This window comes from Equus przewalskii, chromosome 12 (genome assembly GCF_037783145.1).
Source record: "Equus przewalskii isolate Varuska chromosome 12, EquPr2, whole genome shotgun sequence".
In the NCBI taxonomy this organism is placed as follows: Eukaryota; Metazoa; Chordata; class Mammalia; order Perissodactyla; family Equidae; genus Equus; species Equus przewalskii.
The window spans coordinates 41,203,493-41,218,995 of record NC_091842.1 but is presented as its reverse complement, the minus strand read 5'-3'; the positions used below and the strand labels follow the sequence as shown (position 1 = coordinate 41,218,995).

Sequence of the window (15,503 nt, the reverse complement as noted above, 5' to 3'; positions counted from 1 at the left end):
TTTAGATTGAAATAGAAAATTGTTCCAGCATTTAGGCTTTTTCTTAAACCAGAGTGGTTGATGCGCTAGTTTGGTTTAAAGCGTGTTTATAAAAATTAATAGTGCTTTGTATCGTTCCTACTTAACGGTGGTTTATTTTGCTTTTGGGTTTTGTGTTTCTCTCAAGAGGCTGTTGTCTATTGATTGGGGTGCCAGCCTCCACTGATTTAAAGCTCTCAACTTAAGGGGATGGAAGAGCTCATAGGGTTTTAGAATTCAGAGTGGCCCTCGGCATTCCCTGGGGAGGGAACTGGCCCTGAGAAGTGGGGGATGGCTGGACCAAGGTCACGCGCCCTAGCAAAGCCAGGCCAGGACCCAGTCTACCCTGACTCCCGGCCAGGGCTCTTCTCCCCACGTCATGCTGCTGTGGGAGGTCAGAGAGCTGCAGCCCCAGAAGACGGGAGTTCTGGGGCTCCCCTCACCTGGCCATGGGGCTGTGGCTGCCTCCCTAGTGCTGGGCAGCACCCTCCACTTCTCTGACCACTCTCAGTGGTCATTTGGTGCTTGACTGAGATTTCAAGTGGGTTTGTTTTCTCTTATCCTGTACCTCTGTGTTCAACATAGTGGATGAGAAGGAAGTAAAAGGAGAAAACCAAGATGGACAACCTTAAGACTAAGAATCATAACCTTCTACCTTAAAAATTAGTCCTGCGTGGATTAGGCCTCTGCTCGGCTATGTGCAGTTCAGGTGCAGCGACAAGCGAGCGTGCTTCTGACTTCCCACTTACACTCCCCTGGACCAGGAGCTGGGGGTGTGTGTGTGGTTTGGAGGACACTGCCTTTGAGACCAAGGCCCACCATTGTCCCAGCTATTAAGAGAAGCTGCACAGAGCTTCCTGAGCAGAGAGCCACAGAGCAAACAAACGCTGGCTAGGCAGCATCGAGCCTGCGATCAGATGCTACTAGGATGCCCTTGGAGAGACCTCAAGTCATGTCACAACTCAAGAAAAGGGCCAAATACTGAAAGCGTTTTGGCATTCCAGCTCGTTTATTAAATCCGGCAGACATTCATTTTCAGTTTTGTGGAAAAGCCCACTGTGCATGGTGGATCGGCTGCTTTTTCTAGGCAGGGAATTGGGATCACAGATGTGTGTCTGATAGCACGAGAGCTGGAACGTCACAGGCTGCAGGCACGTCCCTGCGTCCCCGGCCACTCTGCTTGAGAAGGCTTAGTCAGAGCTGGGTAACCTGAGCTGCCTGCGGCCTTCAGAGCAGACAGAATCTGCAGCTTTTTTTATAGGAAGCCTTGAGCAGAGCAAACCCCTGTCCTCTACTTCTTGCTGGTAACAACCACAGCAGGGGACTGCAAGTGTGTTCTGCTCCCAGGGTAGCTCAGTGGATGGGAGTGACGGTCGCTAGACATGTGGAGTCCAGAGAGAGGGGCCGAGCCCGGAGGCTGCAGACACAGGCTTGAGCGCCAGCCCTGCCCTTGGGAGCCGCACGCCCTGTGACCAGTGTTCCCCTCTGGCCACAGTGGCTGCCTCTGTCAAGTGAATGGGTTGCTAGACGTGGCAAGTCACTTTCCTCTCGAGTGCCAGGTCCCCGTCTTGGCTGTTGTTTGCCTGGAGAGTTGTGGCTAGGCGGAGTCAGCCGAGTCAGGGAAGAGCACCTTGCCGGGTACGTGGGGAGCCTTGGATGGCAAGCGTGGAGCATCTCCGTCTCTGATTGTGCGGCGTTTGCCCTTCTAGTCAAGACCAACGAGTCTCGCTCAAGCTTGCAGTGCTAGATGGACCTATTGCTGTCTTCCAGATTTTCTATAGAGACCTTACAAATGCTGGATCTTTACCCAATACAAAGTTTTTAAAAGCCGCTTCTCATTAGAACAGAGGTTGGAAGTGGGCGGTTGACTGGGACGGCCGGAGAGCGAGTAGGTGCCCCTCGGTAGTGTTGCCCAGTGTCACCCCAGGGAGGGCCGAGCAGAGGCCCCATTGCTCCATTTCCCCAGGCAGCAGAGAGCCCTCTTCCTGGCGGTGATCAAGCCCTTAGCTCACAGGAGGAAAAATTACGTTTGAGAGACAAGGTGTGAGTTTAATAGGCATCATTTACCTTATATCCGTCTTAGCCCTAAAGAAACGACTAGTAACACCCCCCAAACCCGTCACAAGCAATTCAAGTGGATGTTCTGTGGAAGACACACATACGGTCACGTGCCGCATAACGATGTTCCAGTCAACGGTGGACCGCGTGTGCGATGGTCGTCCCGTAAGATTTGCACCGTGGAGCCTGGGGGTGTGGTAGGCTGCACCGTCTAGGTTTGTGTAAGTGCACACTGTGATCGCACAGCGACAAAAGCGCCTAACGACGCGTTTCTCAGACCATTTCCCCGGCGCTGAGCAGCACACGACTGTATGTGGCTATTTGCTGAGACTTCGGCTTTTAGTGCTGTTTGAGAGGAGCGCCCGGCTGAAGGAAAGTTTTACCCCTCTCTGTTTTTCTAGTTGTATAAAAGTAATCCATCTCATAGAAGAACGTTTGGATAGAATTAAGCTGGAGGGGAGAAAGCCGTGATCTTACTCCATAGAGATTATCATTTTGCTTTTTTTCATAAGTGAATTAATACACTGAATCAGAAGTGTTTCTTTTTGTTTCTCGTATCAAAAATAGTAAGTCCACCACTGCTTGGACAAGGTATGCGATTTCTTCTTCTGCCCTGTTGCAGTAGTAAGAGCAATTTTTCAAAACTGGTTTTTTTTTAGATGAAGCCGTCTGTACCAAAGTCACCAGGAGTACACCAAAAGTTCCCTAAAAAGTAGAAACAAATAAGTGTAGGAGAGCAAAGAGAGGTGCTTCTAGCCAGAGGATGTGTGGGAAGGTGCCGCCTTGCTGTGGGGGCCCCGGCCCCTGTTGCATGGCAGGAGCGCTCTGGGCCCTGTGGGGCGGTTAGGCAGCAGGGCTGAGCGCTGCTACAGGTTAGTTCCTCCCAAACTAGGGTTGCTAAATTCAATTTAATTTCTGGCTTTTTATTTTTAAGTTTTTTAAGACTGTTTTGGAATAATTTATAGAAAAGTTGCAAAAGTAATACTCCGCACTCAGATTCCCAAATGTGAACATTTTTCTCCGTTACTCTTCTCTCTCTCTCTCCATCCATCCCTCTAGCTCTGCTGAGATCTTAGGGGTCCCACATGTCCCTGTGGTCTCCTCTGACCTGGATCGGTCCCTCACTTTCCGTTTTTCATGACTTTGGTGATTGTGACATCGCAGGCCAGTTATTTTGCAGGATGTCCCTCGGTTTGGCTTTCAGATGACCTCGTGACCAGATTCACGGCATGCAGCCTTGGCAGGAAGCCCCCGGGTGTGATTCTCGGAGTCTCTCAAATCCTTACTGTGTGCAAGACGGGTGTTGGGGAGGGGCACACAAGTGTAGGACAGACCCCTTTTCTCAAGTTCCCATTCATCACAAGGGTGGGAGGACGGCGTGTCCATTGCTCACCTGTCAGTGCTCGAGGAGGTACCTTTGACAGACACAACCCAAAACCGGGAGTGCTGTCAGCAGCCCGAGACAAGGTGATTTTCCAGATGTTTATTTCCTTTGCTCTGTTAAAAGTCAGGGCCCTGGGGCCGAGTGGTTAAGCTCGCGTGCTCCGTTCTGTGAGCCCAGAGTCTCCCTGGTTCGGGCCCTGGGTGTGGACCTCGCATCCATCATCAAGCCGTGCTGAGGTGGCGTCCCGCATAGGAGAACTAAAATGACTCACAACGAGAATACACAGCTGTGTACTGGGGGGCTTTGGGGAGAAGAAGAAGAAAAAAAAGAAGATTGGCAACAGATGTTAGCTCAGGGCCAGTCTTTAAAGAAAAAACGTAGGGCCCTGAGGTCATCCTCGCCACTTCTCCTGTCTAGTCGCTCACTAACTCCCGATCCTTCTTTTGGCCCGATTTTTGTTTTAATATGCCTTTTTCAATCCCCTTTGCCACCATGCTGGTTCCAGTAGCCACTGTCACACCGGGCTCCCCAGCTACTCTCTCTCCTCTCCCAACCTTCCTCCAGACACAGTGAACGTGTACGAAGGCGCAGCCCATCTTCCACTGTCGCTCTTCCGTTTATTCGCTCAACAGAACGTTCCGAGTGCCAAGCGTAACTGCAGGCTTTGGAGATTAGGTCCCTGCCGTCCTGGGGCGGCGCTTGACGGGGAGGTGTCGGGGAGACGCTGCCATACATTGAGATGGTGCTAAAGTGGGAGCATGGGATGTGGCCTGGAAGGTAGGGACGGGGACTACTTTGGGGAGAGAGAGAAAGCGACTCTCCCAGGAGGGGACCCCTCCTGCTTGAACCCCTCCAGGGCCTGGCCTTGTTCTACTGAGGTCCCCAGCCCCGCCTCCCTCCGGTCCCTGCGTCCTGCCTCTTCCTTCTGACCCCTCTGCACGCTGTGCCCGCTGCCTAGACCACTCGCCGGTTCCTTTGCACAACTGACTCCCTGGCATCTGGCACGGTGACTCACAGAGCACTCTCAGATGCTGGGTTCTTGAGTGAATAAGTGCTCGACTAGACTGAACGGTCCCTGTCGCTCCAGTCAGCACTCGCAGATTTCCCACCTGTGGAGCCAGGCACTATACTGTGCCTCACACCCCAGCATCCCCCCGGCTTCCTGCGTAACCAACGGGGCAGTGCCCTTCTGGTTCTGTCAGCCCCAAGGCCGGCTCTTTTCTCCCTGACCGCACACCCTAAGGAGCTGCTGGTCATCTGTGCGTGCGCAGATGAGGAGAGAAAGCGGCTTTGCTCTGCCTCCGGGCTCACCACGCTGAACTGGCTCCTTACTTCCTGAAGGTCACGGACTCTGCCTGGAGCAGCCATCTGTCCAACACAACTTTCTGTGATGATGGAAATTTCTATTTTGTGTTGTCCACACGGGGCCACTGACACTTCAGATGTGGCTCGTGCAATGGAGGAAATGAGTTTTTATTTTTATTTCGCTTTAATTAATTTAAGTTGCAACAGCCGCACGTGGCTGGGGCTCCCGTTCTAGGCAGCACAGCCGTCCGCAGTCTAGTGCAGTCACTGTCTTCTAAGGGCAGGCAATACACAGCCTTGTTAGTCAGCTTCAGGCAAGAAAGGAAGATGCGTAAAAGATGGGGTGGGTGTTTTTCAATGAACGTGTTCCAGAAAGAGGAGATCCCAGAGCAATGGGTTTTGACACAGGAGGCCAGACAAAAGAAAATGTTGTGACATGAACAGCAACAACAAAATGAATGCCAGCTGTTTAGGAAACAACAGAGGTGATGAAATTCTTGAAAGGCTGAGAAGAGGTCTGGTGGGGAATCCTAGCACCTAGAAATCGGCTGATGCTTACATCACACAGTTAAATCTTTGACCCTCCCTGGGCTGCTTTTCTTTCTCTTTCTTTTTTATTTTTTGGTAACAACTTTATTGAGGTCAGCGCACTAAACTGTACATATTTTAAGTGTGCAATTTGGTGAGTTTTGACACGTCTACACCCCAGAAACCATCCCCACAATCAAGATAATGATGGTCTCCCTCGTCCCCAAAGTTGCCTTGTGCACCTCAGGAATCTCTTCCTCCACCTCTCCCTGCTTCCCCCATCCCCAGGTAACCACCAGTCTGCTTCCTGTCACTGTAGATTAATCTGCATGTTCTAGAACTTGATGGAAATGGAATCACGCGGTCTATTTTTTTTGGTCAGGCTTCTTTCTCTCAGCGTAATGATTTTGAGATTCATCCAGGTGGTTGTGAGTGTTGTCCTTTCGTTCGTTCCTTTACTGTGAGCCGTGTCCCGCTGTGTGGGTGTTTATCCGTTCTCCCGTTGATGGAGTAGGAGCTACACTTCCCATAACCTCGCCCCATTTATCAGTTCCGTACCCTGAGTTACTCCCGCTGTAACTTGGGACAGGCACGGCTCGGGTGCAGCTTGTTCTGCAGGCAGCTGCGCACACTGAGGATACTGGAAGAAACGCAGTGAAACTGAGAGGTTAGAATCAGATGGTGGCCCAGCAGTGGGACTAGTGTGTCCTAAGAAAGCATCCCAGTGACCAGAGAGGAAAAGTGTCACTCCAGGGAAAAGTAACATTCACACAGACACTTAGAGCCCATGTAGTGCTTAATCAGTCACATGTTTCTGAGCAGGAGATGGGCAAGCGAGTTGGCGAATGCTAAGTCGAGTGAGACACGGCCTCGTCCTCGAGGAATGCATCTCCGTTTGTCGGGGTTTGTGAGACAGGGATAAGGAAGTGTAGATTCCGATTATCAACAGGGACAGATTCAGAGCGACTGCTGCCTTTTATTAAAGTTTCCGTGCCCCCTCCCCAGGCCGCACACTTTCCATGATCTCTGGCTGCTGTTCTGCAGGCAGCTGTGCGCGTTGTGGACACTGGGAGAACTTCATCCACTTCCACGCTACTTCATCTTGAACTCCTCTTCCCTAACCTTCCCCACACCAGCCTTCTCACTGTGTCTCCCTCTCTCCAGAAAGTAAATACCCAGATCAGTGTGGGGTCCTGGGAGTGCTTGCTCGTGCGTGTGTGTGTGTGCGTGTACGTGTGCATGTGGCTACAGGCGTCTGAAATTCACAATGTGAGTTTCCAGACAGCAAGACCCTTTGTCCACAGAACGGCAAGCATCCTTAGGATATCTCCTGTTAAATTAGCAAGAGAGGTAGAAACTGAGTGGATTAGGAATTTTAAGAAGGCAGTGCATTACATGATATTTAAAATATATATAACATTAAATGTTTATTATATATTAATATGTAGTAAATAAACATAATATATGTATTACACTCACATATACACTTTTTTTTTCTGTCTTGCCAGTTCTTGAAAATCAGTGTGAATTAAACCAGTGCCATTTGTTGGGATTCATTTCAGGCAGACACTGAACCAAGCGGTGCCTGTAACGTAAATGGGAGGAACCTTTGCTTATTTTCTTGAATCCAGCCTCGTTGTTAGATTCCTGCACGGTGGCCTGATCTCTCCAACATGCATCTGGTACTTGAGTATTAGAATCCTAGGGATGCCTTCCCTCCCTCTCCCTGTGCGTCACCCCGTGGGCCCAGGCGGCAGCTCCTGTAACCCAGGACCCCGACACTCGTATCCTCCTTTCCTCACCTGACCATACCGCGTCTTAGATCTAAGTGGTGACACAGCTGTGGGAATGCAGAGGAAGCTGTCAAAAAGCATCCGTGGTTGGAGGTCTCGTAAGCTCGGTGCCCCTGCGAGCCCTCGGCACATGCTTGATCGTGCTGGGAAGTCACCGTCAGTGCCCGGGAATCAGCATCAGGAGAAGGGCGGCTCCCCGGGCACAAAAGCCTGTGCCCAGGACCCCAAGTGTTTATCTCTCTGCCTGCCTCTGATAAAAGACCAAAAAAAGAGCATTTTCCTTTGGGAAATTCACCCTCCCCTCTCCCCGCAGGAAGGAATCAAATGATCAGTAATGCAAAAGAACAGGATCTTTGATTCCTGTTGGGTTCACTTCTAACAAACCAGCCAGAGTTGAATTACACCCTACGTGTGACCCTGGCCTAAAGGACATATAAAAGGGAAGGATTTGGTTTAATATGTTAATTTACTTTGCCAGTAAAATCACCCTGGGTTATGAAAGTTACCAAAACGCTAATGATTCCATTATAAAGAGCGTTCACCTGTGACACACTTGCGTTCTGGGAATTGGGAATACTGACCTCTGGTCTTAATTTTGTATTTGACCCGAAAAGCCACTTTGCTTCTCAGCTTTGCTTTTATGTATAAGGTGGGGTGAGTGACCTCGTTCCCTGGAGTACTGAGCAGACCTTCCTCTGAGTCCTGGTTTTGGAAGAGCTCATGCTCTCAGGTTATTTCGATCTGTGTCTTGAAATTCACCAAAAACCAAAATCTGAAAACTAACACAGAGTTCAATTTTAAAACGGAGCACTTTGTTCGTGGGAGGGAGGGGGAAGTATATCTTAAAAACAGATCTAAAAAGGGAGTCGTGTGGCATGTCGGTATTTAGAAGTGAGAATTAGGTCTTTCATAGCCAGACGTTACGGATAAGACACCTGGCGCATTTTCCTGGATTGTGGAATTGCTGGGCGCTGCCCTTCGGGGTGCTCAAAAGATCTGTTGTGAGAGTCGCTTTAAACATCTGGGTCTCGTGTGCTGTGTGACTTTCTGAGCAGCCTTGGACAGGTGTGGATGCTGGGTAGCTCCAAGCTGTGGTACTGTCACAGCGTACGTGCCGAGCTTCCCCGGGCCGTCTCACGCCTTCTGGAGGGTGATCTTTGTGACTGAGATATTCCTGTGTGCAGAGCATGTTTCAGATGGGAGATTTTTATTTTTTGCCATCCAGTGCCATGCAGACCCAAATGCTGATAGTTAAATTTTTCTTTTTCTCAGTTCCATTCATATTTTTTTGTAGTCAGATTCTACTTGGAAATTTTCTACAGAAAGAAAGGAAAGCTGTGTAGACTTAACCTTAGTCTCTTCCCTACCCTGTCCCCCACCACTGAAGATTCTTGATTCTCTTAAATCTAAAGTAAGTGATCTGTAAATAAAAATATTTTCTTCTTTGAAAACATGTGTTGAATTTTTGGTGATGTTAACTAACCCAGTTAATAGAGTTCCCCGCTGACCTGTCTCCCCGCTCCCACAGTTACCTTCCCTGTGTCTGAAGAGACCTTTCCTCATTCATTCATTTTACCACCGACTACAAAGCCCCTGCTTTATTCCCGGCCCCATCAGCTACTCTTCTCTTGTCAAGACAATCTCTACTTCATCCCAAGTCTAGCCCTGAGCGTTTCCTCGTAAAAAGCAAAGATTAAATATTTGCTTAGTCTTGGCCAGGCTCTGCTCCTTCCCGTTCGTTATTTATTCTTTATAATATTTGATGAAGGTTGCATTGATATTCCATTTCAGTTAAATGGCTAGCTTGCATTTTTGTTAACTAAAACTACCTTCGTGACATTGACGTAATTTTTTCGAGAGGAGAAGAAAGGAGGATTTCTTTTAAGCTGTAGAATGCCGCGTTGTGTCAGTAACATTTTCATAAACGTGGAGGCCCTGAGGGTCCCTCCTAGTCAGCTCCCACTGGTGAGATGCTGCCTCTGGAAGACAGACAGGAGCGGCTCCTGCTGCACACGCTGTGGGAGCCAACTGCGCGCTGGGCGGCAGTGGTTCCGCCTCACTCAGGCACCCCCGGCTTCTGAGCGGGAGGGTGAGGGCTGGCCAAGGCCAGGACCCTCTTGAGTCTCTGCTGGTGGGCGCTGGCGGCTTTCTTAGGGCTTTTTGCTCATCTGGGGAGTTGCTCCCACTCCTTGTCAGCTGGGGGTACTTAGAGGACTGAGGGGTGTCAGTCACTAAGGACTGAGCGTTTCCTGTCCGTGACTGTCCCTTTGGCACTAGGATTCCACGTGGCCTGGGAACCACACATGTCCCATGTGTGGGGTCTGTCTCCCTGCCACCTAGTGTGCAGTTGGGTCTGTGGCCTTGAGGACGTCCGTGTACACAGCCTCCTTAGATATTTTTTTTATTGTGATCATAATAACTTATAACATTGTGAAATTTCAGTTGTACATTAGTATTTGTCATACACCATAAAGTGTGCCCCTTCATCCCTTGTGCCCACCCGCCGATGAACATAGGGGTGCATAAGTCTCTTTGAATTGTTGATTTCAAGTTTTTTGGATAAATACCCCATAGTGGGATAGCTGGGTCATATGGTATTTCTGTTTTTAATTTTTTGAGAAATCTCCATACTGTTTTCCACAGTGGCTGCATCGTTTACATTCCCACCAACAGTGGATGAGGGTTCCTTTTTCTCCACATCCTCTCCAACATTTGTTATTTTTAGTCTTGGTGATTATAGCTACTCTAACAGGCGTAAGATGATATCTAAGTGTAGTTTTGATTTGCATTTCCCTCATGATTAGTGATGTTGAGCATCTTTTCATGTACCTATTAGCCATCTGTATATCTTCTTTGGAAAAATGTCTGTTCATATCCTCTGCCCACTTTTTGATTGGGTTGTTTATTTTTTTGTAGTTCATTTGTGTGAGTTCTTTATATATTATGGAGATTAACCCCTTATTGGATATATGATTTCCAAATATTTTCTTCCATTTGGTGGGTTGTTTTTTCATTTTGATCTTGGTTTCTTTTGCCTTCTAGAAGCTCTTTAGTCTGATGAAGTTCCACTTGTTTATTTTTTCTTTTGTTTCCCTTGTCTGAGTAGACATGGTATTCAAAAAGATCCTTTTAAGTCTGATATCAAAGAGTGCACTGCCTATATTTTCTTCCAGAAGTCTTATGGTTTCAGGTCTTACCTTCAAGTCTGTGGTCCATTTTGAGTCTGTTTTTGTATATGGGGGCAGATAATGGTCTGCTTTCATTCCTTTGCATGTGGCTGTCCAGTTTTCCCAGCACCATTTGTTGAAGAGGCTTTCCTTTCTCCATTGTATGTTCTTGGCTCCTTTGTCAAAGATTAGCTGTCCGTAGATGTGGGGTTTTTATTTCTGGGTTTTCAATTCTGTTCCATTGATCTGTGTGTCTGTTCTTGTTCCAGTACCATGCTGTTTTGATTACTGTAGCTTTGTAATATGTTTTGAAGTCAGCAATTGCGATGCCACCAGCTTTGTTCTTGTTTCTCACAATTGCTTTGGCTATTCGGGGTCTTTTGTTGCCTCATATGAATTTTAACATTCTTTGTTCTATTTCTGTGAAGAATGTCACTGGGATTCTGATTGGGATTGCATTGAATCTGTAGATTGCTTTAGGCAGTATGGACATTTTAACTAAGTTTATTCTTCCAATCCATGTGCATGGAATATCTTTCCATTTCTTTATGTCATTATCGATTTCTTTCAGTAATGTCTTAGTTTTTCCTTATATAGGTCTTTCACCTCCTTGGTTAAATTTATTCCTAGATATTTTATTCTTTTTGTTGCAGTTGTAAATGGGATTGTATTCTTGAGTTCTTGTTCTCTTTGTTTGTTATTAAAGTATAGAAATGCTACTGATTTTTGTAAGTTGACTTTGTACTGTGCAACTTTGCTGTAGTTGTTGATTATTTCTAATAGTTTTCTGATGGATTCTTTAGGGTTTTCTATATATAAAATCATGTCATCTGCAAACAGTGAGAGTTTCGCTTCTTCAGTGCCTATTTGGATTCCTTTTATTTCATTTTCTTGCCTAATTGCTCTGGCCAAAACCTCCAGTACTATGTTGAATAGGAATGGTGAGAGTGGGCACCCTTGTCTTGTTCCTGTTCTCAGAGGGATGGCTTTCAATTTTTCCCCATTGAGTATGATGTTGGCTGTGAGTTTGTCATATACGGCCTTTATCATGTTGAGGTACTTTCCTTCTATCCCCATTTTATTGAGAGTTTTTATCATGAATGGATGTTGGATCTTGTCAAATGCTTTCTCTGTGTCTGTTGAGGTTATCATGTGGTTTTTGTTCCTCACTTTGTTAGTGTGGTGTATCACATTGATTGATTTGCGGATGTTGAACCATCCTTGTGTCCCTGGTAGGAATCCCACTTGATCATGGTGTATGATTTTTTTTAATACATTGTTGTATTCGGTTTGCCAATACTTTGTTGAGGATTTTTGCATCTATGTTCATCAATGATATGGGCCTGTAATTTTCCTTCTTTGTGTTGTCCTTGTCTGGCTTTGATATTCCTTAGGTATTTTTGCTCTCTTGGTTAATGTCTCCATATTTCCTGATGCTCAGTGGCTGTACAATCTCATAATATCAGAGGGTTTCTGCATGTGACCTGGTTTGGGGCCAACTTCGTCAGGAATCTGTAAGCATATGGGTTGTTTTAAGGCACTGTCACCTGCATTGGATTTTAATGATCATGTATCAGCATAGATTTAGGAAGGTCTGTCTCGACCTTCTAAAGAATCTGGGAGTGGGTTTTCTCACATTGTCTTCAGTTTGGAAATCTTTTTAGTTGATTCCCAAATATCAAATGCAGATAATATGATGAAATATAGATGGGGAAAACTCCAGTGAAATGACACCAGCACCAAAAAAACCTTTTCTTTGCGAAAACCTCAGTGGTACAGCTCAGAGGTAGGACAGTGATTGGTTTAAAGAAAGGGAGACTTTTCTGCTTTCCAGCCCCAGCTGCCCACTCACTGGCTCAAGATGAGTTTTCTCTTCACCCCAAGTCCAACCCTGAGCATTTTCTCAGCAAAAACAGGGACCTCTTCCCGAGGACCAGAGAACTGGTGCTTTCTGAAGGTGAAATGCTTAGTCAAAGAATAAGTATATAAGTGACTCAGGATGAGTCTCAAGTTAATCTGGAAGGATGAACAAGCGAGAAAAACCAAGATGTTGAAAAGGAAGATTTAAGAAGGTGAATGCATATCACCTGTCAGAGGTACTGTAACACTCCGAGTTTAAAAAACCTTTGGTACTGGCTCAGAAATAGACTGAAATATGTACTAGAGTTTAGCATATGATAAAGGTGGCATTTAAAAACAATGAGGAAAAGATAAATTATTAAGTAAATGGTATAGAAGAAAGTAACCTTGTATACTATACACACACACACTACATCCTGGGAAAAGTACTTACAGCATGCAAGACAGGCAAATTCTTGAATAGGTATAAAAAAGTCCTTACAAATCATTAAGAAAAATAGGAGCATAGTATTAGAAAGTTGGACAAAGGACATAATGAAAGAAGTGGTATGTATGACCAATAAATTTATGAAAAAATGTTCACTCTCACTAGTAATCAAGGAACTGAAAATTAAGGATGTTGTGCTGTTGCCTCCCCCCAGCCCCCACCCCCTACAGACTGGCAGCGCTATAGTTAAGCTGCATGCAGAGACGGTGGGAGCCCTGGGGGAGGGACCTTCCCACCTCGTTGCGGGAGTGTGAAGGGGGATACACATCTGAACAGTCAGCAGCAGTGTGGACCACAGCTTTAGACAGCAGGGAGCCTCCGGGCAGGTACACAAGTAGGAACGATAGAACCAACATGGGAAGCAACTGAGCAGTCCAGCAGTAGGCGATGGAGTAATTACACTGCTCTGCACGCACATGCTCGCCGCGGAGCACACACCTGCTGGAAATGGATGTGGGAGAATACGTTTCTTGATGTAGAAGGATGTTCCAACGTAAATGCTGAATAAATCAGGTCACGAGATACTGTGTACAAGAGAGCGCGCGTCTGCCCTACACACGCACGCACACTCAGGCACAAATCTGGAAGAAGGTCACACAATTTTAACTGTCTCTTCTCTGGATAGTAAGATTATGATTTTGTAACTTAACACTCTCGTCTGATTTTTCTACCAATCATAGGTTGTTTATCTAGTTCTTTTAATTTTTTTAAGTAATAGGAATTAAAATTACCCAATTTTTAAAATACCCTTATCGGTCAATTAATAGCATGTTTATTCTGCACATGCTGGTTATTTCCAGTCATTCAGAACCACTTTTTTTTTGTACAGTTGCCCCACTCATGTGCATTTTCCTGGCTTTTACTTTTTCTTCATTTCACTTAAGTTGCGTGTGATGTCGTTGATCCAGACTTTCTGGTGCCGCTCTGCCCTGCCTGCCTGCCAGTCCGTGGATGCTCCCCCGTCCCTCCCTCAGCCCGGGCTTCCACCCTCCCAGCCCCTGCACAGAATGACTCATCCTTCGGGCAGGAGCCCAGTGGTCTGCAGCACAAAGACCTTTGAGAAGCTGTTGTAGGAAGAAGCGTCTCTGGGCTCCGTGTTGGGGTGGGGACGGGTGCCCTTGTTATGGGAAATAAACCCTGGCCACCACAAGTTTATTGACTCTGCCAGACCCCCAAAACCTGAACTCAACCATCAGTTTTGTATTCCCATCGTCTGAGAAACTCTGTGTCTTAACAACCCGGCTGGTATTTATGCTTCCTACAAATGAAATTTCTGAATAATATTCTGGTTTCCTACTCAGTAAAATTGAGGTGTTAACCGCTCTCCCTCAGGGCTGCTGTAGGAATTACAGCTAGTGGTGGCTGTGCTGACACCTAGCCTGGGGCCCTGCCAGCGGGGGTGGGGGGGGACCGGGGGGGGGGGGCGGTGCTGCGCAGCCAGTACCTGTTCCCCCCCCACCAGAGGCCTAGCTTCACAGCACAGCTTTCAGTGATGCCCCCCTAAGACCTTTCAGGAGTTTCTTCTATTTTGCAAAGTGTTTTCTTTTCACTTGATTTGATAACACTTTTGCTCAGAAACTTCCTATGTAAGGTGAAGATTCCAACTCTCGACCAACCCCCCCGGCCTTTTTTTCAAGGAGAGGAGGTTGTTGCAGTAATGATGGCATCCTGCACTGAGTAGTGGTTGAAATACAGATTAAGAGAAAAATGGACTTGACCTCTTTTAGATGTTTAGTATTGCGAGGAGTAATATCACACTATCGCCAAAGGACCAGCCACGTAATTTGTGGGGCCTGGTGTAAAAATGGAAACGCAGGGCCCCTTGTTCAAAAATTATTAAGAATTTCAAGATGGCAACAGCAGAACATTAAACCAAGTGTGGGGCCCTCCTAAACTCAGGGCCCTGCTGACTTGCCAGATAGCTGGTCAGGAGGTTGTCAGTTACTCACTCTTGGGGAGCCCCTCCTGCCCTCCTCTCACGGGTGCTCTGGGTCAAGTTTCCCCGAAGAGGGTGGCAGGCACTGGGATGTGAAGGGAAGCTGACTCTGGGACGGGGAGACCGCAGCCTGGTCCCGAGCCTGTGGCCTTAGAGAATCTTTCGCCTCTTGGTCCTTGAAGCCCGTCACCCTTCTGTGCAGGGCTGCTGTCTTCTGGCCATCCCACATTCATGGTGCCTGCTCTTTTCCTTCCTTCCTGTATAGAAATTCATCGAGTTTGAAGATGCCTTGGAGCAAGAGAAGAAAGAGCTACAAATCCAGGTGGAACATTATGAGTTTCAGACACGCCAGCTGGAGCTGAAGGCCAAAAACTATGCAGATCAGAGTGAGTAGCTAGCGAAGGATGAAACTGCCTTTGAGTGTGTTCGTCCTTCTCAGGCTGACCCCGGCCCGGAAGGGTGTTGACAGCCTCTGATAAAAAGAGTGAGAAAACCCAATGATGGCCTTATTTAATGCGCACTGTGAGGCCCTCAGCCATTTGTTTTCTCTCTTTACTGCTGTGTATTTCTGTAATAGGCCTCAAATCCTCTGTGGACATAAGTAAAATAAGTGAGTAAAGCCCCTTTGATGACAGAGCGTTTTGGCTTCATACTGCACTCTGACCCCACATTCACAAATCTGTGATCCTCATGTGGACCTTTACAACAAAGCTCCCCGTTGCCATGTAGGGCTCTCGTCTGTACACCGCTGAAGAGAGATTGCTCTTTCATCATCTGAAAGGTGCGCCCACTGATGGAGCCTCCCAAGTGACAGTTCCTAAGAGGGGTGCATGGCTGATCCAAGGTACCAACGGGAACACTCTGTTCCTTGCAGGAAAGGCAAAGAAAAGAGTTTTGATTGTTATTATTATTATTATAAGAACTATTATTTAGTTTTCAGAAGTCTTTGCTTAAACTGTACTGTCAA

The 15,503-nt window shown here is 47.0% G+C and overlaps 1 protein-coding gene across 26 annotated transcripts in view; it reads left to right on the top strand.

The window, feature by feature from the left end:
• The window catches only part of MAPK8IP3 (mitogen-activated protein kinase 8 interacting protein 3), a 53,768-nt gene that overhangs the window by 1,792 nt on the left and 36,473 nt on the right, over positions 1-15,503 (top strand). For all 26 annotated transcript variants that reach the window (XM_070568851.1, XM_070568843.1, XM_070568841.1 and 23 more), the window contains exon 2: positions 14,802-14,922. In XM_070568851.1, coding sequence (XP_070424952.1) covers positions 14,802-14,922 — 121 coding nt within the window. The remainder of the gene's footprint in view (positions 1-14,801; positions 14,923-15,503) is intronic.